General features: G+C 37.0%; 1 protein-coding gene across 1 annotated transcript in view; it reads right to left on the bottom strand.

Moving 5' to 3' along the window:
* Positions 1 to 26,751, bottom strand: part of LOC149772632 (uncharacterized) — a 118,520-nt gene that overhangs the window by 68,929 nt on the left and 22,840 nt on the right. Inside the window, exons 6-8 of the mRNA XM_089947540.1 lie at positions 14,090 to 14,349; positions 10,862 to 11,138; positions 5,517 to 5,590 (exon numbers count right to left, since the gene is read on the bottom strand). Of these exons, the coding sequence (XP_089803666.1) occupies positions 5,517 to 5,590; positions 10,862 to 11,138; positions 14,090 to 14,349 (611 nt within the window). The remainder of the gene's footprint in view (positions 1 to 5,516; positions 5,591 to 10,861; positions 11,139 to 14,089; positions 14,350 to 26,751) is intronic.

Genomic DNA, 26,751 nt, shown 5'->3' with positions numbered 1-26,751 from the left:
ATCCAAATTTTCAATGTATAAGCATATATTCCAAGTCTGATCAAATCGAATGATACATTTGGTCTCCAGAGTGGTGACACTGTTAGCCAATGAGATAACCTTATTAATATATGTGGTTCACATTTTTTATCATATTGACCTCTCCGGTGGCCTAGATGGTTACAGTGTCAGCCTCGAATGCGGGAGATCATCACATTAAAAGCCACATAATTTCTCTCTCTGAGAACCCCTGCCATTTTTCATGTGTGTAACTTAATCTGATGTTAATCAGCAAAATCCACAGGTCAACTGATCTCAGTCGATTACAAAATTTCATGATGTCACCATTTTAAGTATAGGAAGCCCACACCATGCTATACAGTAGTTTGGTAGCTGATTCTTATGTGATACGCTATCCTCGATTGCATCTGATATGATGCTGTACTCAGCCTAACATTCACGAGTATTCTTCTTAAAAGGCATAACTAATATACATTAACTTTTAAATGTTCATGCCCTATTCTTACCAATTAATATTGGAATCTGCAACAGATGTGTCGGGGGCCCCGAGTGGCTGAGTGGTCTAAAGCGTTCTCCCATTACGGATCACTGCCATCTCACCTCTGTCTGCGTGGGTTCGAGTCTCAGATTCGGCTAATGTGGGTATGTGAGAAAGCTTGCCAGTAGCTTCTTGTGGGTCGGTGGTTCTTTCCAGGGTTTTCCCGGGTTCTTCCTCCACCATTAATACTGGCCGCCATGTATAGCCTATCGTGTGCTGAAAAATGGCATTAAACCCTACAACAACAACAACAACAACAGATGTGTCTGTCTTAAACCCAAGCTCATCCTTCAAAGTATTCCAGCGATCAAACTGATCACCAATATTCAATCAAGTCCTATTTTTATCTAACATATATTTATTCTCAGATCTGCTTAGAAAAGCCTGCCTGCCTCTCTTCATTCACACTCAGATCAATTTGCATACCAATTGTGTGAATGCTATTATTAGATTAGTCGCTAACAAAATTTTTGGAATGTATAGCATCGCTACTTTTGAAGTACAGTCCGGAAAAGGTGGAATTACGAACGACTTCATTTGACTGAGCTAAGGGGTGGCAACTCTTAGTCCTAAATATTTTAATGTAATTTAAACCTAACATCTTGATTATTTCAAACAACGCTTTATGTTAGATAGCAACATTCTAATAACAGGCACGTCAAAGTTAAACATACCACTACCCCTCTGCTACCCAATATCACCCGTCCTAACCAAACTGCTAGGAATGGTATTAAACATTCTAGTTGCATGCACACCTGTGTTAGTCATACACACTCCCCCTCAACCACCCAATGTCAACTGTCCTTCCAACAGAAAGCCTATCAACATTCAAATAACAAGCACATCCAAGTTATTCATAACCACTCCCCTTCCACTAACAAACATAAACCAATCTTTCCAATATAAGGTGTATCAAGATTCAAATGACAAACACATCTAAGTTACTCCTTCTCCTTCTCCATTACTCTATGTCAACTGTCCTTCCCTAGGAAGTATATCAACATTTTAATAACATGTACACCCAATTTGTTTACAACCACTACCCATCCACCACCAACTATTTCTTCTGGAGCCCAGGGTAGCACTCGCCTTTACGGTGGCCGGACAAAATGGTATGGACAAAATGGTATGGACAAAATATTAAGTGAACACAATGGTACTGGACAAATTGGTATGGATAAAATGGTGCCGACAAAATGGTATGGACAAAATGGTATGGGACAAAATGGTACTAGGATAAAATGGTACAGACAAAATGGTACGACTACAATTTTATTAATACGAAATTTAAAAAAAAAAACAGACAAGTTTTTACTAAAATTACATTAATAGGCTGCTATTGTGAACTGACCATGGATGATTTATAATAATTACCTATAAAAACAATTTTAAAATAAAAAAGGAATTCAAGAAAAATAAAGCGCAACTACAAAGCTACATAACAAAAGACAAGTACAAAACCTCTGACTACTACACAATATAATTAAGAAAAAGAAAAAATTAACTAAAAAATGTCACACATCCAAGGCATACTCAAATAAAATTTATCATATGAGGTCAAACTTTTTAACCTAGTCGCAGTCAGATAACATTTATATCGAGCACTATAGCAATATCTCCCAAATATGTAACCGGTTCCCGGTTATTGTAATCGACCACTATGGTGTGAAGTGCTTCGTTGATGCAAACCTATGGTTTTTTTCTTCTTTCTGGTTGTTGTTCCCAGTTCCATTTGACGACGCTGAAGTTGAGTGCTATGCTGCTCATGTTGTAGTTTTCGCACCAATTTTGTGACAGTCGGATGGGCAAAACCAACAACGTTGTTAAAAGCATTGTGCCAACCCTCAACTGCATTGTTGCTGCGAGGTAGCTTATCGATGCATCAAGAATATTGGTTCCACAACTGAATTGCAAATCTTGGTGTACCTCTTCTTCCTCTCCTTGGTCTTCCGATGAAGTTGTCCTCCATGTAATCACATATTACTTCACTTTCACGGTATGCTGGATCTGCGGTCAGATATTCGAAGACTTCTATGACGCTATCTGTTGGACTAAATGCTAGAGCGAGAAGATGCTTGACAAGAAGCGCAAAATCAGGTTCATCTCTATAACGTTCTGAAAAACCTTCTGATTGCAGTTTCCTCCAGACACAGTGACCGAAGTGAAACATACATCCAGTTACTGGAAATATATTCTGAAAAGCTCTAATTGCTGCCAATTCAAAATCAAATACAACAGTATCTGGATCTAAACCGGCGTGCAAGTTGAGAATTTCTTGAAGGAGTTGTTGATATGCTTGTTCGTTTTTATCGGATAGTAATGCATACATTGCATGAAAAACTTCGCCATTGAAAAAGCCATGTATCGTGTAGAGTTGATCGTATCCACTCGGGCTGACTCAAAATGTGCCATCGGCAAACCAATGTTGGCATCTCAAAAGGAAATCCAGATCATCGTCGGCTGCAAAAATGATCATATTATCTCGGTTGACATGGATGAATGGGTGGTTGCTCTGTGTCTGAGAATAAACCATAATGTCTTGTTAATCATTCGGTCCAGCCATTTGACGATGCCTTCGTACATCTCTTGATAAGGTTGCTCATTTTGGAAGTAGATGAGCAGCTGCAAAACTCAGCAATTCATTGTGAACAATCGATCGTGTTGCTTCTTTGGTTGTTTCTGCTCTCCTTTACATGTTGGCACGAGCTGTTTCAACCTTGACTTGCCCATGCGTTACTGTGTGATTATGAACTCCAACTTCAAGAACGATTACATTCGATTGTGTAAGAATTCGTGCCTAGCACGTTCTTCTTTCACAATGCCAGAGATCCTTGCCATCACTGCCATTGGTGTCATTGGTGAATAAATAATCTTGAAATGCAAGCTTGCGAGTCCCTTTTTGAGAAGTAACATATTCTAACATGATGAGTTTTTTTTACAAGTTTAAAATATAAATAATCAAGACAATAAAGTCCTCTTAAAGTTCACTTTGATACTTTGATCGATAAACTCTACATGCCGTATAATACTGTTGTAACTCGGACTGCAATTTAGTTTATTCTACTCTAAACTGTCAGCTTTGTCTGACACCAGATTGGCTATATTTTAGGTTCAACTTGCACAGTTCGGAAAGTGTCACTCGTATGAGTTGTGAAAATTTTGCAAGGCAGACCGTCACCAAATATACTCAATATACACAGGTCTTGTGAGTCTTACCAGGCTTTCTAGTGTGTCACTTTTCCGCTAATCATAAATGTCACAATTGCTGCAATATATTGTCGGCGCGTTTTTGACATGCGCACAAACGACGGGACACTGACAATTAAGGGTATGTAAAAGAAAAACAGTCATTAAAATTGCGTTGAAATACTATTTGGTATCATTGCATTTTGAAAGATTCAACAAAAGTTATTTACAGCTTCACTTTATTTTTTTTATAAATAAAATACAATTAACATTTCTGAAGTTACACAAAATTAATAAAAATCATTTGTATTGGTATCTTTTTCAGTTGGTTTATGAACGCGTGAATATTTTAATATGTGTATAAAAATTAAATTTTATTATGATTTTAGGTATTTATTATTTTCATTAGCAATCAAAATTATAATATATGTACCATTTTATCCTGTTTTGTCCCATACTATTTTGTCTGCAACATTTTAGCCATACCATTTTGTCTATACCAATTAATCCTAGTACCAATTTTTCCCATACCATTTTATCCATACCATTCTGTCCTCACCATTTTATCCATACCAATTTGTCCAATACCATTATGTTCACTTAACATTTTGTCCATACCATTTTGTCTGTACCATTTTGTCTGCAAACATTTTGTCCTAGTACCGCCTTTACATATCACTAACATCTCAACTGTGTTGGTTTGGGTTTGGAGAATCAGGCGCAGCATGTATGGTCATGTGAAACAGCTTGCCAGAAGCTTCCAGTAAGATAGTAGTTCTGCCCTAACAATGAACCTGAACTCAAAACAACAGCTAGTTCTACTCCTTGGAAGTGTATCAACATTCTAATAGCATGCACATCCAATTTATTCATATCCACACCGCCTCCATATAATAATTCCAAAACAAACACTGGATCTCTAGGAATGTAAAAAAACAAATAGTGGATTGTCAGAGGCTATTGCACTATGTGTTCTATGCAGAGCAACAAAGCTAAAAACTGGCAACACCTGGCGACATCAAGTGGAGGTAATGGTCAAGATTTACTGTCCTTTGTCTCTTTCAAAACAGACAGGATAAGACGTTTTTCATCGTTTATTAGGGCTGGATCCATGACGTAGCTGGCTAATATTCATAGTGTAATGTGATTGGGGAATTTATTCAAAGGAGAAACTATATTCAAGATTATATTTGGAAGCAAATCCAAAATCATTCCATATAACATCACAAGGAGTCCATTATTAATAAGAATTATAAATTATGCAAGGTCCATAATGCCAGCAAGTAGCTAATGATACCTTGATCCTCAAAATATAAACATTTTTCTCTCAACGTTCCAATAGTACACCTCTAACTTATTCTTACCCAATCCCCCTTCGCTTTCCAATATAAACTGTCCTTTTCCTTGGAAGTGTATCAACATTCTAATAGAATTACATCCACGTTATTCATACTCAGTCCCCTTCCACTACTCAAAAACAGCTATTCCTACCCCTTGGAAAAAATATTGACACTATAATAACTTGCACATCCAATTCATTTATACACAATCCCTACCACATTAATAAGAAAGATAAGTCAATTAATGTCCATAGTGCTAGCAAGTAGCTAATACTACTTTGATCCTCACAACATCTTACTTTCAACAAGAGACACACTGCAGAGTAAAAGAAGACAATGCTACTTATTCTAAATGTGTATATTTTGTTTCATAAAGTTGCATATTTAACTTCCAATATATGCATCTGTATACCAAGAGGAATAGCAACATTACAATGTTTTCTAAAACAAACCTTTGTGTCATTTTCATCAAATTCCATCCTTGCCACAGCTTGCCTCTGACCTTTCACCTTGAGGCCTGAAGAGTCTGAAAAATATAAGCAGGCATTAACAAACAAAGCGTTTGTTAGAATAATAATAATATCAAATTTAAAACTTTCTTTAAAGAGATTTACTCATACAGTCAAAGTAAATTCTTCCTAAAAGCTTGAGAATGTGGAACATATTACATCATACAAAGTAAAAATAATTACAATTTAGTTATACATTATTTCATTATCATAAATACTAAATTCTATTATATGTATGATCGCTTAAGAATGCATTTTCCTTAAATACATAGTTTTCTTCATTGAAGTGGGGAATGGTGGCTGCTGTGTAAGACTGATTTTAATAATGTAATACTTACCTGTCACTGCTGAATTGCTTACCTGTTCCAGGACACATGTCCCAAAGTCCAAGTCCATACTTCAAACCTCCCATTACATGCAACATACTAAAACATTACAGTTTGATCTCCACATTGTAGGTTCATGAAGGACACTCCTCATGAATCTGAAGTGTACCCACACTAAGGTCAGACCTTTAAAGTGAGCTGTTAGCAGGGAATTTTATAATAATGGCTGGCAAATGCTATATAATTGCAATTATTTTTACCATCCACCACCAGAAAACTAAATTTTATTAGCAGCATTACAATTCTAGCAAGGATTCTTATAACAATGAAGATGGATGCCGTACATGCACACTTCAGAACTTAAGGAGTGAAAGATTCCAAATCTTCATGTGACCATGGGGAACATTCTTAAGTTTCACTGATTTCAAAGAGCAACTGTACCATCTGAAAAAGAGCCAATACATGGCATTGTGGTTTATATGGGAGAAGAAGGGTGTTTCATTGTCTCTTTATAGTCTGTTGACTCATGGCCACGTCCCAAACAGAGTTTGTCTATAACTTCAAAATAGACCCATCATATCCACTTGGTACAAGGCAAACATGTGGGATGAGTCATTTGTGCAACATTTTGAGCCCCCAGTTCCCCCAGTTCTATATAATTATTATAATCCAACAATTATAATCAAACTGGCAAAGCAAGTGTTTATTACTTATTTAGTTTCCACAACTGATACACCAGAAGGCTGGTGGGTGGTGGGAATTATGATGGAACAATGGGACTTAATGTTCAAGAAGAGGCAAGCAAGGCAAACGAGGCTGATCATGAACTGCTGCTATTAAAATACATTTCCTTCAGACTGCATATGCAAAGGAAGCCCTCTGGTGGCTTAAGTGGTTGGAGTGTTTGCCTTGGATGTGGTAGGCCGTGGGTTCAAACACCAGCCGAGTCACACCAAAGACTTCTAAAAATGGTACTAACAGGTGCCTCAGTTGGCACTCAGGATTAAGAGGTTATTGTTAGGACTGTTGGGCCTGATGTTAGGATAATGTGTCTGGGTGAAGCATGATAATAAATGTCTGTAGCATGATGTTCCAGTGTTTTCCAGTACTAGGCATAACTGTAAACTGCCACAGTGCAGACAGCATAGCAATATGACCGAAGAATTGATAAAGCTACGTTAAAAATCTGAATCATACACACACATGCAATGGAAGAATATTTCACAGAACTGTATCAGAGAAACTGCAACATATTAAACTATACTGTTTTTTGTTTTTAATAGTGTAAGTCCTATGAAACATTTCTACCAGGTATGAAACAGTTAAAAATGTTTACCTAATGGCTGCTATAGAAGCTATGCCAATAATAATAGCGCCACAGAATACACTATTGCACCAAAGCATGTACTGTGATACATTCCCTGCAAGTTTTAATCAAACTTAGTTATTAAGGGAAGTTTAAAATAAGATTTCCAAATGATTCACGTGGAACTGACACCACAGACACTGGAGATGCCATACATACAATTTTGACAGAGAATGTCCTAAGAATATTCTTGATTATTATCGCAAATGGCTCAGCCATTCTTGAGAAGAAGTTGAAAAGATATATTTTTATGTAACCACCTGGACCAGTGAGATTAATAGTCAGAAAAGCTACCTGGACCAGTGAGATTAACAGTCAGAAAAACCACATGGACCAGTGAGATTAACAGTCAGAAAAGCTACCTGGACCAGTGAGATTAATAGTCAGAAAAGCTACCTGGACCAGTCAGATTAATAGTCAGAAAAGCTACCTGGACCAGTGAGATTAACAGTCAGAAAAACCACCTGGACCAGTGAGATTAACAGTCAGAAAAGGTACCTGGACCAGTGAGATTAATAGTCAGAAAAGCTACCTGGACCAGTGAGATTAATCGTCAGAAAAGCTACCTGGACCAGTGAGATTAATAGTCAGAAAAGCTACCTGGACCAGTGAGATTAATAGTCAGAAAAACTACCTGGACCAGTGAGATTAATAGTCAGAAAAACTACCTGGACCAATGAGATTAATAGTCAGAAAAGCTACCTGGACCAGTGAGATTAATAGTCAGAAAAACTACCTGGACCAATGAGACTTGTACAAAAAGTTGAATATGAAATTCTCCTTTGATGGGACCATCCACTAAGGAGTAGTGATAACAAGATTTGTGAGAAGGTCTCTGAGGTAGCCATACTGGATTTTCCGGTAAAGATGATTTTTGTTTAAGACCAACTAGATATCATGCAAAGTGTTATGGCATAAATTATAATTTAATACAGGGTTCCTGCCATAAAATTAGATAAAGATTACAGACCTTTTTTAGACCAAAATATAAAAATTTCCAGACCTAACCATGTGGCAAGTTTATTGACCTTATGATAGCAACTGGGGATGCATTTTCCAGAATTTTTGGAACAAATAAAAATGGATAGTTTTCTGCATAATTCAAGTGTGCTGAGTCTAAATATGAATGCATCTTCATGATATCTTTTCAGATAAATTCTCAGGAAGCATTGAAACACATGCGCTGTCCATCATTTTTAATACTGGTCTTGGTCACTTGTTGCAAAATCTTGACCTCACATCATTTCAAGTTGATCTGCATATTTCTTACATACGGGTATATAGAAATGTAGGGTGATGATTCTTCTTTAAGTATAAATATATTTTTCCTGTGTTCCAGGTACGTCAAAAGCCTTTCTGTACATTTGTATCGAGTGACCTCCCCCTTCATGTTGGTATGAAATATTATATTCTTCAGCCATTCACATGTTGAAATTATATGTTGCTCTAAATTATGTGTTATGCATAATTTTTGTAAACAGGATTCAAAATTGATCTCATCTTTATGATATTGTTTCAAGTAAATTCACAACATACAGCCAAACATATCCACCATCCACCATTTTAATATCGGGTCTTTGGTCACTATTTGCAAAAGCTTTACCGCTTGTTATGTCAAGCTGAAATTTGCATATTTCTTGCATATGGTAATAATGAAAGGTTGTGAACATTCAGCTTTAATAATAAATTTACTTTTTATTGTTTCTTTGGTACTTCTGAAGCCTTTCTGCATCTTGCTTATGTGACTTCTCACAATCATTGCTTTCATAAAATACCCTAATGACAAATCAAACACAAGTTGAAATTATATCTTATTCAAGAGAGCATAAGCATTACACTATTCTTGTACATATATGTGTTGATCTGAAATGACAATTAAGTTAACAGAAATTGACACTTTCCAATTAAATTATGATATGATAGTCTTGGTTTTATACCTTTAAATTTAATAACAAAAAATAAGAAAACAGAAAAATAATTCACATTGAATACTCCCACAATTCTACAAAGTATGTCGGTCACATGGACAAAATTCCTCATTTTCTCTTCATACTGTTCAGGTTTTCCATTAATTTATTATTACAGTAAATCTGCATTTATATGGTATAAATTGTGAATGTTACTACATAAAACTCTGGATGTCAATATTTTTTTCTTTCTTAATAATTATGATGAATTTTGAGCAATACCATACAGTTCATAGAGTAGTATTAAATTGTGAAATCAGAGAGAGCAAGAGAAGGAACTGGTACTGTGTTCTTATGAAATATTTATGATTATTTTATTTTTTAAATAAAATGATTTGTACATATTGAGTGTTTGTTCTTTATAATGTCAATATTCAGAATAGATTGATATTCACAATAAATGCCATGAATTGGTTTTCTTTTCTTCAAAATAATTTAAATTATATCTCTTTCTGCTTATACTGAACATGAAAATTTTAAATTAAATAAGCTCACCAATGCCTCTAGATATAACCCTCAAATGTAAATACAAGTCCGAATCAAACCTCGAAAATACATTACACACAAAAAACTGTACCAAATTTTTTAAAATACATTTAGTATTTTAAAAAAATGAGAGCACATGTGTATTATATGATTCCTTGGTAAAAATGTTCTCTTTGTCATAAAATGGGATTTTGTGTGTTTCTGAAATCAATTTATGCAGTACTGTTGCAATTATTGACATTTTTACGGACCCACATGCCAGGAAGAGTTAATGTTCAGTCTATTTTGCTGATGTGCCAATATTTGATGAATCACCATGTCTTTAGATGGAATCATAGTATTTCCAAAACAGCTACTAAATCCGAAAGTATGAGCATGTTGTAATGGAACGAATAATAGAAATAAATAAACCAGGTCATGTCAACTGAATTGAACACAATTATTTGTCACCATGACTAATGTTTATTCTAGGAGAAATAATTTTCAGTTAAACATCCCTTATATGAAAACCCAAGGTGCAGTTTCATAACCGGGGCCCCGAGTGGCTGAGTGGTCTAAAGCGTTTGCCGTTACAGATCACTGCCATCTCACCTCTGTCTGCGCCGGTTCGAGTCTCAGATTCAGCCAATGTAGATATGTGAGAAAGCATGCCAGTAGCTTCTCGTGGGTCGGTGGTTCTTTCCGGGGTTTTCCCGGGTTCTTCCTCCACCATTAATACTGGCCGCCATATATAGCCTATCGTGTGCTGAAAAATGGCGTTAAACCCCATAACAACAACAGCAGTTTCATAACCAGAACGAGGGTCAAAAAATCATTTTTAAATCACTCTTTGTCAACAAGGTCAAGTACTTTAGCAGGTAGCCAATCAGGAATAAGGTTAGTTTTCTGTGATAAAAAAACAAAACTGGTACTTGTACCTCATCAACATGTTAACTTCTATACATAAACTAAGCAATATGTTTGCCTATAATGACCACTTTGTAAAGAAGAAACTCACAAACATAAAGAAAGTTAGTATTTAATGTTATTTACTAAATGAACCAACACTCTATAATCATGAAAATTAACACATGTAATATATATGTATGTGTACACACACACACACACTGGCATATAAATATATTTACTTATTAATAAACTTACCTAGGGGTTCTAATGACTCGTAGTGGTGTTCCCAGATGTGTCCAAGGAGAATTGGATCTCCCTGAAAATTATCCTGGCCAACAACCCATGCAATAATGTCATCACTGCCTGAGGAAGGCGAGCTTGTCACAATCATAATATCTCTCTGTAATGTCCTAGCCATTGCAACCACTAAGACGTGGTCTGCCCATTCTCCATCCTTTGCCATTCTTGCACAGTACTCTTCAAAACTCTCATTGTACATGAATTCAGCAAAGTTTATGTTGCCAGCAGATACCTGTGCAGTTAAAAAAAAATTTCTTAGTCTGATCAGTTTGGTCTAAAATATTGATATCCACATTCTTAATAACTCTAGAAGTTATACCGTCCCAGAATGATTTGTGTCTGGTATTTTCTTTAATCTTAGTCAGAAGAAAACCTGATACCCTGTCAGTTGGAAACAAATACACTGTCAGTTGGAAACAAATACCAGGTCAGTGTCATGTCAAGATTAATGTGATATTGTCATTAGTCAGATAAAGACCTGATACCTGATCAGTTGGAGACAAATACCAGGTCACTATGATGTCAAGATTAATGTAATATTGTCATGAAGCTGCTCAATATGTCCTGAATTTGACTCCACATGAAAATTGTACAAAATTTATATTAAAAGAGAATATTCAGGACTTGATGTGGCATAATTATTGCATGTTTTTTTGTGCTTGATGCAAACATCTAAGTCAGAAAGTTTCTTATCAGCACATTATAATTTCATACTGGTATCACAAAGCATGCAATTCAGAATACTCCAACTCAGACTAGAGATTAATACCAGGTTTGTGTTATGTGATGCATAAATGAAATTACTTTATGATTACATCATTGAATATTTATTTCCCTGCTATCTATGTAATTTTATATGAAAAAGGAATACTGTGGTAGGTTTTATTTTTGTGGGTCTCAGTTTTGATGGATTTGTAAAGTAACATACCTTGAGGAAACTTAAATTCATGGTTTTGCCTCCAAGAACTTAAATTTTGTGATTTTGTTTATTTAAGTTTGTATATTTATAGGCAATTCATTTTTTGGAATAACCTCTAAAACTTCCCAAAATAAAAAGTACAAAGAAAAAAACTATGATGACAAGAAACAGCAGTTGCTTTAATGATTAAAACAAAGCTACCACAATATGAACACCTGTCAAGATCAATCCCTTACATTCAAAATCAAAGGAAGACAATGCAGCAACATGCTAATCAGTTAGTAACACACCTGTCCAGGGTCTCTCTTTTTAAAAAACACCGTATATAAAGTTGCAGCATCAATTAATTTGTGATGACCATGGCATTATCACATCGGTTTAAGAATGGTAAAATTCAACTCAAATTCCAGTTTGCATGGATGTCATCATTCCATATCTAAACCAAATGCAAGACCATCTGTCCCTTGTACCATATAGTTAGAACATCTGATGCAGCCAGAAATTGGTGGGCAGCCCTTCTTTACCATGTGTGGCTAATTTTTATCAGTGTCTTTAATTTCATAACACAGGAAATCTGCTTATTTTAAAAAGATTTTCCCCTGAAGGAGACAAGAAGGCAGTTTGGTTTTGGAGTTTTAGTACAACAAATATATACAGTATATGAAGCTCAGTAGTGTAATGATAAAAATTTGTGAATTTCATTCTTTGGTACAAAAAAAAATGAAAACATAAATCAAGCTTTTATGCTTATCAAATTAAGAAAAATTCAACACTGACTGCACCCACCTGGTCAAGTATGCTACTAGTTCAGTATCAAAAGGAAACAGCAGACATAGGGAATGAAATCTGAATACACACATGTATATATGTGTGTGTGTGTCAGACCTGCCAACCCTGACAACAATGTCTCAGTAAGGCAGCTGGGGTCTTTTTGTCAGAAAGTTTTACCAGAGTTCAATAAGGTGTAGCAAAATATCATAAGCTTCTAAAAGTTTAAAGGTATGGTATTCGAAACCAGTAGCGACAGTAAACATTATGTTCAACTGAAAAGTATGTAAAGTATGCGTAGACCTTATTTACCACTAGTACAGCTGTACAAACTTCAGTTGCATACCATATGCAGCTCAATGGCTTGTTGCTATCTCTCAATTTGACATAATTCTTGGAATGTTTTTTTTTCTTCCCATTTCACATGCAACCGCAATCATATCTCCTTTCAAGAGACATGCTTACATTGACACATGATGTCCAATAAACGAAACCATGTCCCTACCCTAGCTGCTTTTCTTCACAAGAATCTCAATATTCCTTTTATACTTATGTGCTTATTAACACTTTTTAAGAGGCTTATTATGCCCTTGTCTTCAGGACACATTGTAATAACTATATGAAACATGGGAATCAGCCTGGAAATGTGTGAACATAAAATAGAGCATATATGGGTTTGGCTGTCCATGATTGGTTAATAATGTAAGTTATGTTTTAGGAAAAATAATCTTTTGAGAGCTTAACCTAGTTGTAAGTGAAAAAATAACTAGAGACAGTTTTATTGATGGAATTTCAGTCCTTTAACAGTCTTACGTTTGAACACTCATTACTAAAATTAGCACCTAACTCTTTGGTGCGGAATTGAAGGCGTATGTTTCAAACTCATTCAGGTCCAGAAAATGCTGAGGCTCAGATCCTTGCCTCTACACAGAAGCTGACGTCCAGGTTTCTTCTAAACTGATAAATATAGGTTTGATCATGAGCACTCAGAAATATTAAGTTATTGTTAATATGGTGCTTGCATAGGTTTATTAAGGGAACTGAATTAGCACCATGAGTCCTTCAACATTTGTCACTTGCTGGTCACCATTTTTAAAACAGTCTATAATCAACAGTTTGATTATGCAGACGCTTTGCATGAAAAGTATATGTAGTTTATAGCATCTGAGATACTGTTGCATAGTTGGTCTGATTTCCCCACTAATTTGATTAATCTGGATCCATATCAAACACAGATGAACCAATTATGCCTATTTTTCAGCACCAACCAGTTTTCCATAGTTTTTGCTTTTCTTAGTTAAGTCCGTATTTAAGGGCCATTTTAATAACACTTATAGCAAAATCGTAAGGGTATATATATATATATATATATCCTTTCACCTAGTTATATTTTCTAATTTAATCTAGATACTAAATTACATATGTAAATGATTTTTTAAAAATAATGACTTTCATATTCCAGCTTCGTGGTATGGATAATATAGAATTGTTCTTACCTGCAGTACTTGATTAGCTGTCAAGAAAGCAACAGCGTCCTGGCGTAATTGATGTGGAGATATTTGTACTGGACAGTTTAGTCGCTGAAGCTGACTGGACACAGCCTCAAAGAAGCAGTTCCCATTACTAGGAGTTTCTCTATGAAATTGCAGACCCACAGTTTGACAGTTTCTTTCCAAATTAAATTGGCTAGAAAGGGCACCTTGTGTCAATTTGTGTAGAACCTGGTACAACAATTTAGGATCAACACAAGTCACTCCTGCAAGCAAAAAATGCTTGCATTCTTACTGCTGACCATAAATAAATCCATACACAGACTCAAATTTCCTTGCACGTTTTCTAAACTTCACTAATTGATTGGGTAACTATGCCCATGCAGTAATTAACATCTAGCCATATTATGTTAGTCTAAAACTGGATATATGATGTAGCATACTAATTTAACAGTACATCAAAAGCAGTGAAGCTCACTACCAACCTAAAGTCAGCAGTTAACATTTAACGTATGAAGCAACTAACTCAGGTGTAGTAGAGAGAACAAGATTTTCAAAATGTCCATCAATTCAGCCCTTCTGAATGACAGATTGGCACTGTTTTCATTTAGGGCCAACTAGATTGGCATTGTTTTCATTTAGGGCCAACTAGACATCATAAAAAGTGTTTCAGTAAAATTCCTAGTTAAGACCATTGTCTTTTATGCAGGTGCCTTAACATTTTAAATATGGGTGTCTTGGTAGCCATATTTTTTTCAAATATCCCCCATAATGTCTGAGATCTCTGTCACTTTCATTTACAATCAACTGGACATCCTAAGACCTTTTCTAAGTGAAACCCCAATATTGGTATGACAGTTACTTTACGAGCATGAACGATAAGAAAGTTAACAAAAAATAACTACTGTGATAGCCATATTGGATGTCCAAGTGGCTCCATCATTTTCACAGGGCCCCCAAGTGGCCAACAGGTCTAAACTGCTCACCGTTATGGATTACTGCCATCTCACCTCTGTCTGTGTGGGTTCGAGTCTCGGATTCAGCCAATATGGGTATGTGAGAAAGCTTTCCAGTAGCTTCTCGTGGGTCGGTGGTTATTTTCAGGGATTTCCCTGGATCTTCCTCCACCATTTATACTGGTCACCATATATAGCCTATCTTGTGCTGAAAAATGGCATTAAACCCTATAACAACATAACAAGAACCATCATTTTCACTGAAAACTCACTAGACCATGCATGCACAGGGTACAGGCAATATAAACGATGTTTTTAAAGCCATACCATTTGATGTAAATTAAAAGGTAACATCAGTTCATTCCCGCAGGCCATATTTTGCCCGCCCTGAACCAGACAATGCCATGAATGTATCTGTACAGCTTGGATATAATCCCTCCAACAGTTTATGAGTAGTAATAACAAACTAGTTCTAACACAAAATGGAACCTGGATTAAAAACCAATGCATAATCTTTTCTGGTTGATGACAAAATGGAGCTAAAAATGAAAGCTCTCAAATGACAAAAGAAAGTTCTAGAGGGAAATGGTTGATATGATGCTCAACATGAATTTAAAACCCAATACAACTGGCGAGGCTTAGAACAACATCTGTGTGATTTTGAGTTGTGAGCTCCTCGTTTCTTTGGTTTATTTTGTACAAGTTAGAAAATATAAACACATGTAAATGCATAGAAAATAACTATGCATTTCTTTTAAAAATAATCATATGTATTAGTTTGTAACAATTTATTGGCATGGTAAGTGAACAAGGATTGGTAAAGCAATAATATGACCTGATTTTTAAGTGTTACCAATTACAATTCATAATCCTGGTACATGTAGTACTTAAGACAATTCTGCATAATCCATATACAGGTCAATTCAGTAAAATCTATTGACTTATAGGTTTTATAAAAGTGTATTTTGAATCAATCACTGGTGAGCCTTTGCACACTTTGCTAGCTTCCACATCAACCAAAACAGATATGTCCTGAGTGAATATCTTTATTATAGATGGTAAACTTATTTTCTTTTATAAATGTTATTGACTGACTATACAATGACCGAGTCAAAGTCTCATATTTCATGTACTGTAATGGGATTCTACGTAATGTATGGTGACAAATTATGATTAAAACAAAAATTGTTCTGCAGTTTCTAATTTCTATATGAAGACTCAAAAAGTAGTGATCTACTGGTTATACTGCAGGGTTTGAAACTCAACTGGTTATGCTGCAGGGTTTGAAACTCAACTGGATATCCTGCAAGGTTTGAAACTCAACTGGTTATACTGCAAGGTTTGAAACTCAACAGGCTATACTGCAGGGTTTGAAACGCAACTAGTTATACTGCAGGATTTGAAACTCAACTGGTTATAGTGCAGGGTTTTAAACTCATCTGGTTACACTGCAGGGTTTTAAGCTCATCTGGTTATACTGCAAGGCCCTCTATATCACTTTCCCTTGTCTTTCAATCAAACCATACATCACTCAATTACTCTACTTAAACACAAAGTTCACCATCAATACCTTCACATCTGTCAGTGACACAAATACAAACACTTGTTCTCTCCCAATAATTTACCAGATTTATGAAACTGAAATTTTTTGCCACTGCTTCTAACATCCATCAGCCTGGTACACAAAAACACATCTCGATTACCCTTTTTATACAAGTATGCAATTCTTTATCACTCCCTCGTCAGCCTGTGATACTCACATGCATTCTCTTTCTCTGTCTCTCTCTCTCACTAACTCACTAGTATTACTTGATTTTTGTGCCAGTTAGGTATGTGATAATGTTTTCTCTGCCACAGTTGTTCTGGTGGATTTGCAGCAAGATTAACTCTGCATGAGCAACTACCTAGTAATTCTCAAATTAACTAACTTTTTGCAGGAAGCTCCTTTAATGGTCCACTACCCAATATAATTTTTACTTTTTCTGTTTTTTTCTTCATGGGACGAAGTTAATTTGATTAGCCGTTACAATTGTTTGTATGATTTCATTTGAGATTGATGTGTAATGGGGCTTAAGATATATACTATTAATGACTAACTATTGGAGAGTCGATGGAAGTAAATGTGTGAGATAACCACTGAAAATATTTGTCATAAACAACTATACATGTAGCTGATTGCAGGTATCAGATTTTTATCTGACATGGTGCATGCAGCCCATGGACTGTGTCCTATATTATTTAGCATGACCCGAATGCTGGGGGGGGGGGCGGGCAGCAAGGACCTGTAAATGTAATGTACATGACATGTAATGTGCACTTAGATACATAAGATAATGGGATGTTTTCTTCATATGCATTGATCTATAGTGGGGATGAAAATATGCAGTTATACTTTTTATCAGTTACTGTTGGATATTGGGTGGGTATGAAAATAAATGGGAGAAATAATCGCAGAAAATATTGTATTGTTTACCCAGACATTTCGTCTTCAAATGAATATAAAATATATCCATGTTGTTGACTGCATTATGACATATTGCAATGAATGGAGTTTTTGTCATAATGCATGCAGCCAATGGAACTTGCCCAGTTCTATTTTAGTGCAACTATAATCCTCTAGAGTACGTGCTTTGAAAATTGGATAATGCAGGTGTTTTAGAATCAGACCTTAAAAGCAGCAAAAAGTTCAAGAAAACCATAACTGCAAGGCACTAATGCTTTTGCACAGAGGTTGGAGGTGAAATATTTTTTAAATTACTGTTTCTTGTAAACTGTTATTTATAGCATAGGACATGGTACTGTAACAATTCACTGAGCATGGTTCCAGTTTTGAAGTAGCAGTTGCATAGGTTACTTGTAACTTTGATATCGGACAATTTCTTGTAAAAAAATCAATAAATGTTTGTTTTAAATTTTCTCAGAATTTCCTGTAGAAGGGTTTGTGACCATATTGGTTAAATAAATGTTAATTTGCTAGATTGTATTCATGCAATATTTCTCTGTGAGTTATGCATTGGTATGTAATTGTGTTTTGAATGGATATGTCTTTTTTCGGTCATCTTGCGATTTTGAAGTGATAAAAGATGCATGAGAAAAGATTACTCGAGCGGATGGTTGGGGTCACACTTGCACTCCTTGTGTTCATATATAGTACTGATGTGATTTCATGTTCTCTGAGATTTCATTGTACCTTATTGATTAAATGTCAGACTCCTGTAATTTTAGCTTGCTCTCAAATGTTTCTTGCTCAGTCTTGAGATTGGTACATATTAAATTGAAACATCAACCACCTTCCTCTCTGCTGTGCTGTTCTTACCATCTTTGCCAATAAAGCTGAACCAGTGTTATATAAGGTAGATTCATTCTATTAAAGCAATGCAATCAAATGATCCTTACAGTTTGTATCCCATCATAAATGTGAATGCCAATATGAGCGGGTTTTCTTTTCAAGGTGTATGTAGCCTGTCTGTTCTGCTACTCACTGATATCTCCCACATATTCAAACTTATAAACAAAATTCTGGAACAGAAATTGTTCATGTTATTACTTAACCTTCCTTCCAAAGTAATCTATTTACTGTACATTAAAGACCACCTTTAACATGTGACTATGAATTGGATTAGCAACCACAGCTATTATTACATGTCACAATGCAAGTGGGATTTGCAGTACAATTTTTAATTTGCATCAGACACAATATGAAGGCATGATTGTGTTGTACAACAATTTATAATGAACATGGCTTAATGGAAAAGGACAGCATTAAAAGATGATACTATCACTGACTTCTCTGTGCAGGTAAATCCTTGGCCACCCAAACTCAGTTAATGCATTGATCATTGACCCAGCTGGACCCTTGAAAACTCAACTGTTGTTGAATCTGATTAAGAGATGCTTAATCAAGGATCAGCATATATGATAGTACCATCCACTGAAAAACAACCAAGTTATCATGTACTCAAGGACTTCACAGAAGCTGTTGCAATGTCAAGGACATCTTTGTCATTCACAATTGGATTCTTTTACTGAATCAATAAAGCCCCCTCCAATGATGTCCTTGATCAAAGAGCAAGTAATCTTGTTGGGTATAATGATGTGATTCTTACACACCAAGACATCCCTATGTGAATATTATTTTCTGCAGTCGACACAAAAATTAATATGGGATCTATTTGTCACAATGTTAACCACAGGCATGTCAAGTGATCAGACACAATTGCAACATATCGATGACATGTAATGGTGATCACATGCATGGTACTGCAAAAAGTCATTGGACTTGGTATGTGGCTGACCTCTAAATGACCGATGAGTTTTAGAATATGTCTTCATGGGAAGCTTAGTACCCACAGAGTTTACTCACAGCTGACTTAACCAGAACTTCCAGTTCCATCAGGAAAACATATTTTGTTGCCTTTGGATAAAGCAATTTAACCATTATAATATATATATATATATATATATATATATATATATATATATATATATATATATATATATATATATATACACACACACACACCAGTATATATAGTAATAAAATCCAAAAGTGATGCTATTGCAGAGGCTGCTGACTGATGCCACAGTACTGCTTGTGATCCATTGGAACTTCTTCACAAGCACATGGGTGCATGTAAACATATCAAATACATGTTACATTCGCAAAATACATCAGAGGAAGACCTCACCTTGAACATCCAATGAACGCCTGCAAAACTGACCATACCAACAAGAGAAATTGTAGTCAAGACTGAAAACCACAGATAAAGTAAAGCAAACTGCAAAACTCATCAAAGCAATGATTGCAACAGAAACAGAACATTCTGTCCAAATGACATGCAAGTGGAATGGTTTTCATGATTGTCGAGCTATATAGATGTTTTACACAAAATCAATGTTGTCATGTGCATTGCCTCAATGAATGATTAATGTTGTAATTTTATGGCTTAACACCATTTATCTGTGCCAGAGAGGTTATTTACGGTGATAATTATAAAAAAGAACCAAGGAGAAACCCTGGAAGAACTCCAACCCATGAGAAGCTACAAGCAACTTTGTCACATACCCACTTTGGCCTATTCTGGGGATTTGAATCCATGGAGACAGAGGTAAGATGGCAGTGATCGGCAAAGGCAAGAAAATTGGACCACTTGGCTAGCCTACTAGAAGTCCCTCCTGAATGACTGAAGTTTGAATCCTCACCCACAATTTATGATGTGACTTTCTCTATAATAATCACCATGCAGGAATCCCACACACTTAAGATCGCACCAGCATCACTGAGTGTGTATTAAAGTTGGCCTAATATCTGATCCTGATCATTTAAGTATCTTCTCTCAAACAATTCATTTGTGTTTTTGGTGGCTGAGGGTGTAAATTTTGACCATTGCAAATGACATAGAATGAGGAGATTTGATGAACAATTTTATTAATGATTGGTATAAACTCTTAAACAAATGTCCACTTCAAGCTGTGTCATTTCAGTTAAATCTGCACTGTATATGACTGACATCACCTGGCCAAGATTTATAAAAATTCCCACTGACCTGATTATATTAATACAAGTCCTGTGAACTAGTAAGTCTTACACATGGAATCTTGAGTGTCTTGATAATATATTGTGCCTGACATTGTCAGCGTTTCCTCAATGATTCATGTTTATCAGTCTTGTGATGACATCAGTGGCCATCACAAAGTGGACATTCTGCAAAGGTAGCCTCTCAGGGTCTTATATTGTTCAGGTTTTCCACAAATGTGGAGCCAGATGATCTGCTGGCAATTACACCCATGGCACGTCTGCATTTTCTATTTAAATGCTGGACCAGGATAGGCATGTGCTGGACTTATGCAGGCAGACCCAGATGACAGAAATGTATATTAGAGATGGACCTGACATTTAAACACAGAACAGCTCACACTATGTTTAGGAACCACAAGCACTGTGGTGGGTTTGAGTAAGACTGGAAAGGGTGAAGAAGGAAAAACTCTACCATCAAACCACACATTCTGATGGAGTTGCCGCAGTGGCTTGCAGAGAAGTGCTCTGCACACGACACTTTCTTCTTGAGTCATCACAGATGACTACCATGGAGTGAACGTGGTCTCATCATATCAGAGTGGTTTACTGTGTATGCCTCCTGCAAGCATGCTCTTTAGAGGTCCACTCGGAGACAGAGATGGAAAGAGAGATAGTGACAGTGACAGAAGGAGACAGAGAGAGAGCGAGAGGGATGGGGAAAGAGAGATAGAGATAGTCACCAATTTATCTACACCATTATACCGTGTATGACGATTATGCGCATTTCCTAGTTTAATTAATATAATTTAACATATCATGCCAAATCAAATTTCAGTTAATATTAACATAGCCACAATGCATAGAAAACTGTACTCATAATATTGTACAGTTTTTCATTTAGAAAGGCAGTTCAACGCTTTTAATTTGTTCAAAGAAATCTAAACAAACTTGTGCATTGCGTTGATGAGGCCTTGTTGAAGTGAACAATTATCCTAATTTAAACATGAAAAGTAATCCCCTGAGGTACAGACTATTCAATTCCTGATAACTGCCATTTCTATTGATAAAAAAGCAAACAACACAACAGATAACACTGAAATTGCACTCAAATGTGAACCATATATTTAATCCTTAAACAGTAATGACCCAGTCATGAGGCTGAATATACATGTACAAAGCTATAAACAGTTCATGGACTTGTCATGGTTCCAATGCTTTTTTCAAAAATAATTCCAGGTCTTTTCCACGCTTTCTCCAGGAAAGAAATTCATTTTTCAAGGTTCATGTATGACCACTGATGGAATTAAAGAACCTTTTAGCTTAGATAATGTGCATTTTTCAAATACAAAATATCATGACTCCTACAACATATGATAGAGACATATGTAATAAACACACAGTTTTAACATAAAACTGTATTTCTATATGCTAAAAATACCGGTCACATTATACATACACCAGGCCGACCAATGGATACAAATTTACTGGTTTTTATTGTCTATTGTTCATTAATAATAGGATTAACCGCTCCAGTGGCCTAGTGGTTAGATCATCCACCTCAAATGCAGGAGGTCGTGGATTCGATCCCTGGCTGAGTAGTACCAAAGACATAAAAATGGTAGTAACAGCTGCCTGATTTGGCGCTCAGCATTAAGAGGGAAGTATTAGGACTGGTTGGCCTGGTGTCAGGATAATGTGACTGGGTGGGACATCATGCTACATGTCTGCAGCATGATGCCCCAGTGCCAGACATCACTATAAACTGCTACTCTGCAGACATCATAGCAATAAGACTGAAAAATTGTTAAAGCTACCTTAAAAATCCAAATCACACACACACAAACAAATCAGATTTTTCATGAGCAGAATGCATTCAAAACTAAGCTTAGATGAAAGGTCTGTGATCAACTACTAACACATTTGAAATGAATATTAACAAAATGTACAAGCTTTGAATATTTGTTCATATCATGAAAGATGAAATCATAAGACGGTTTTTTATCTCCCAAGAATGTGTCACATCTTGCCAAATTATTAAATAAAGCTCATGTTTATTTTGGCACAAAACTTGCTTCTTCAAGAAATTGCTTGATTGTTTAGTCTCATGAACCATGCTATGAAAATGTTATATGTGAGTTCAAACACTGTCTCTTCCAAAGATGATAATTAATTTTTACACACTGGTGTTCATACTTTGGAGAAAGAACATTTATTTTTTGACGAATGAACAAATATACAATTTTTGGCAACAATGCTTCAATCATGTTATATCTGAATTTGTTAAACAGCAAATCATCCTAAATCAGGCTACATTACAAAATACAAAAGACAACACATCTTCCATTTCCCCAGTGACCTGTGTAAATCTGACATTGGCATTTCAAGCTAAATGTTACATAGCATAATACTTTAGTACCAATGTTCTGTTCCAGGATTTGACATGTTCAAGTACATAAAATTTCACTTATTACTCTATCTGAAAGAAATGGTAACACTTGTCTAATCATAGTTTACACTGACCCATCCCATCCCATTTTTAATATTTGGACATTTATGTTGTGGTTAGAGGTCAGATTCAAAGCCATCACCGTGTTGTGGTGACATAGGGTAGTGAGATTTGTGCAGTCATGTGACTAGCAATGTAAATGACGAGTACATGGTCAATTCCTATCGTTGCTGTGGTTTAGTCACATCTGACAGCAGTTATAATATTCACAATTTCTCATAAAACAGACCTTTTTCTTTTTGATTTCAACCAGGTATGACTCAATCTGGCATCATTTAACTTTGTTAGGCCTGCTGGTAAGCTGGTACCATATGTTGCCATGCATGGCGGCAGCAAATTCCAATTTTGCAATAGGCAATTGACAATGACTACACACCCCAACATAAATGTCCATATACCAAAAGTGGGTGGGAAGTGTCATAGGAAACTCAGATCCCCAATCTTCCAATCCTAATGCCATAGGTTGCCATGATCAGACTACCTTAACATAACTCTGATTGAGTGAGTGTTTTCAAAAATGACACCGCTGCTGGCAGGTAGAAATGTCTGCACCTGGAGTCGCATTGCTTTTATTGTCTATATTAACAGTGTGACATCACACAAAAAAAATGTTTAAATCATTTATGCTAGAGTTAGAATATATTTATTGCCCAAATTTTAGTCACACCACACACAAAAATAATACTCACATGAGGGTAAAACTTGACAAAGTCATGGGATATAACAGGCTTTAACCCAAATAAGCAATTAAAATCTAAAACACTGAATGTCATTCTACTGTTTGCAAACAGATTTTACTGACAAGCTGGGTTTTTTTGGTACCAAGATTGATGGCTATGCAGGATTGTTATTTTTATCACATTTGATTCCACAATACATGTAGATGTATTTGCATCTTTATTAAACTAACATATTAAATATTTAATCATGCATGCCTTTCATGCTTCAAATGTAGCTATTACATCACTTTATAAGGCTACTTTCCTGCTGTTGATGGGGTGACCTTACAAAAGGGGAACAACTGTACTTCTCTTGCAGATACACGGGGGTGTATAGGGTGTTCAGGGAGGGGTAGCACCTCTGGTTGGGGGAAGCACTCATCCTCCTTCTGAGGTAACTCACCCAACTTTGGTCCCCACTTGGCACTCAGTTCTCAACTGTGGCTTCAAGAAGCTGTGGCATGTACAGTGGCCACATGCCGGAAAATGGCCTCGACTGGCCGGCTAAACCAAGCTGAGGGTAGCTGACGAGTCTTAAACCCTCAGTGAGTTAGAATTTGTCTACATAGCAAGTGAAGACTGGATTTGGCAGCCTCCATGGAGGAACCACCATCTGGTCAATGGGCAGAAAGGCAATTCCCAGCATAGCTCCATGGAGCGCTAAGAGATCAACAAGACACGCTGGACATCCTGATCATCCACTGCACTCAACGCCATCTCTGGCCGCCTCAAATTTCTCATGCTGCTGGACTCTAATGGTTTTGGGCAAGAGAGTGCGGTCGATGAACTGTACAACTCTCACTTAAAACAAAGTCACCACTCAAGTCACTCTTGTCACCCACCCATCCCATTTCATCACCCACTAAAGTCATGTGGCAACAGGCAAGTGATGAAGCAGCAGGTGTGGGTATACTGGCAGCCATATCCACAAACCTGCATGCAGGTGGCTCAGGCCATTAGGGTCGTTCACCACTGACAAGGATCATTAGTGGAGTCGGGCAGCCCCTTGCATGACTGAGAAGCCCTCTGCAGGAATGCACTATTCACCTCCATTGCATGAGGAAGGGGCTAGAAAAGGTGCCCTAAAATTGCCTGCTCTTAACCTCCCTAGCCAGCTTATCATGGCCAGTAGGGACCCTCCTCCAGCGGTCAAAAAAATAAGATGCTTGGCACATGGAATGTGCACACCTTATTGGACAGAGACAATGCAGAAAGACCCCAGAAGAGAACCACCCTAATAGGAACGGAACTCGCCAGATACAATGTGGACAACTCTGTGAAAGGAGCCTCTGATACACTTTCTTTTCAAGCGGCCGAGAAATGTGAACAGTACCATAAGACTAGTGTCTGCAGTGCAGAGAAGACAGCACTAATTGGCAAATTGGCCAGACCTCACAAAGGAGTAAACGATATACTCATGACCATGAAACTCCCCCTCTTGTCTTGAAGAAAACACCTTACCATCATAAGTTGCTACACTTTAACCATGACCAATCTCGATGGAGTGGAAGTCAAGTTCTATGAGGATCTTCACTCTGTCATTGCTGACGTTCCAATGGCATATAAGCATGTCATTCTTGGTGACTTCATTGCAAGAATAGGCTGTGATCACGTTGCCTGGGATGGAGAGCTAGGAAATCATGGAGTGGGTCATTGTATCAGCAATGGTCTCCTTTTGCTCCAGACTTGCACCGAGTATGAACTACTGATCCCATATATAGTCTTCCACCTCCCTACCTGTAACTGAACATCATGGATGCACCCTCACTATAAGCACTGGCATCTCATCAACTACATCACTGTCAGCAAAAGGGACAGGCAGGATTGTGTGTGTCCAAGTCCTTGTATGTTGCCATCTGCTGGACCAACCACCGCCTCATCATCACAAAGCTCAACACTCGCATTCAGCCCAAAAGACGCCCACAGGGAAAGAAGGCTCCTAAACAACTAAACATCTGCAAGCTGAAATGCACCAGTACCAAACAGTATATCATGGATGCCCTGGAAGAAACCAGAAAGCACCAAGACTGGTTTGACAAGAACTGCGACAAGATCAAGTAGTTGCTGGATGAGAAACATTGCCTCCATCAAACCTACCTCAAAAACCCAATGTACACCTCCAGGAAAGATGTGTACAGCAATATTCGCAGAACTGTACAGGAGAAACTCCATCAGATATGAGACGGCTGAAAAACAAAGTTGATGAGATCCAGTGCTATGCAGACAAGCATGACATGAAGACCTTGCAAGAATGAGGTGTATGGATCATCTGCATCATCCCCGCCCCCTCAGCGCAGACAAAGAGAAGATTCTTCAATGATGGGCTGAACACTTTGACAGCATCCTGAATTGTCTTTCATCCATCAACGATGAAGCCATCAGTTGTCTCCCCCAAATACCCATTTTCAAAGGCTGAATGGCCCTGCAACTTTGCTCAAGACAGATAAAGCGATACGTCTTCTCTCCAGTGGCAAAGACCCTGGTTCAGATTCCAACCCATCTGAAGTCTACAAGGAAGGGGGTGCAGTTCTGACAGAAAGGCTCCACCAACTGTTTTTGCTGATGTGGCAGCAAGAGACGATCACCCAGGAATTCAAAGATCCTTCCATAAACCACATATATGAGTGCAAAGGGAACCGCCAGTCCTGCGACAACCAACAGGGTATATCCCTGCTCTCAACTGCAGGAAAGATACTCGCCAGAATCCTACTGAACTGCCTCACTATGCACGTTGAGCAGGGACTCCTGCCAGAAAGCCTCCGTGGATTCCAGAAAGAACGTATGACCATCAGCGTGGTGTTTGCTGCGAGGCAGATACATGAAAAATTTCAAGAGCAAAGTGCTGACCTTTTCTCCAGTTATGTCGTTTTGACAAAGGCCTTTGATACTATCAGCAGAGAAGGCTTGTGGAAGGTAATGGCCAAGTACGGATGACTGAGAAAATTTAAATCCATGGTGCAACATTTCCA

This window comes from Sinohyriopsis cumingii, unplaced genomic scaffold (genome assembly GCF_028554795.1).
Source record: "Sinohyriopsis cumingii isolate HCF-2022 unplaced genomic scaffold, ASM2855479v2 utg001328l, whole genome shotgun sequence".
Classification (NCBI taxonomy): Eukaryota; Metazoa; Mollusca; class Bivalvia; order Unionida; family Unionidae; genus Sinohyriopsis; species Sinohyriopsis cumingii.
The sequence above is the reverse complement of the archived record's forward strand: the minus strand, read 5'-3'. Positions and strand labels throughout refer to the sequence as shown.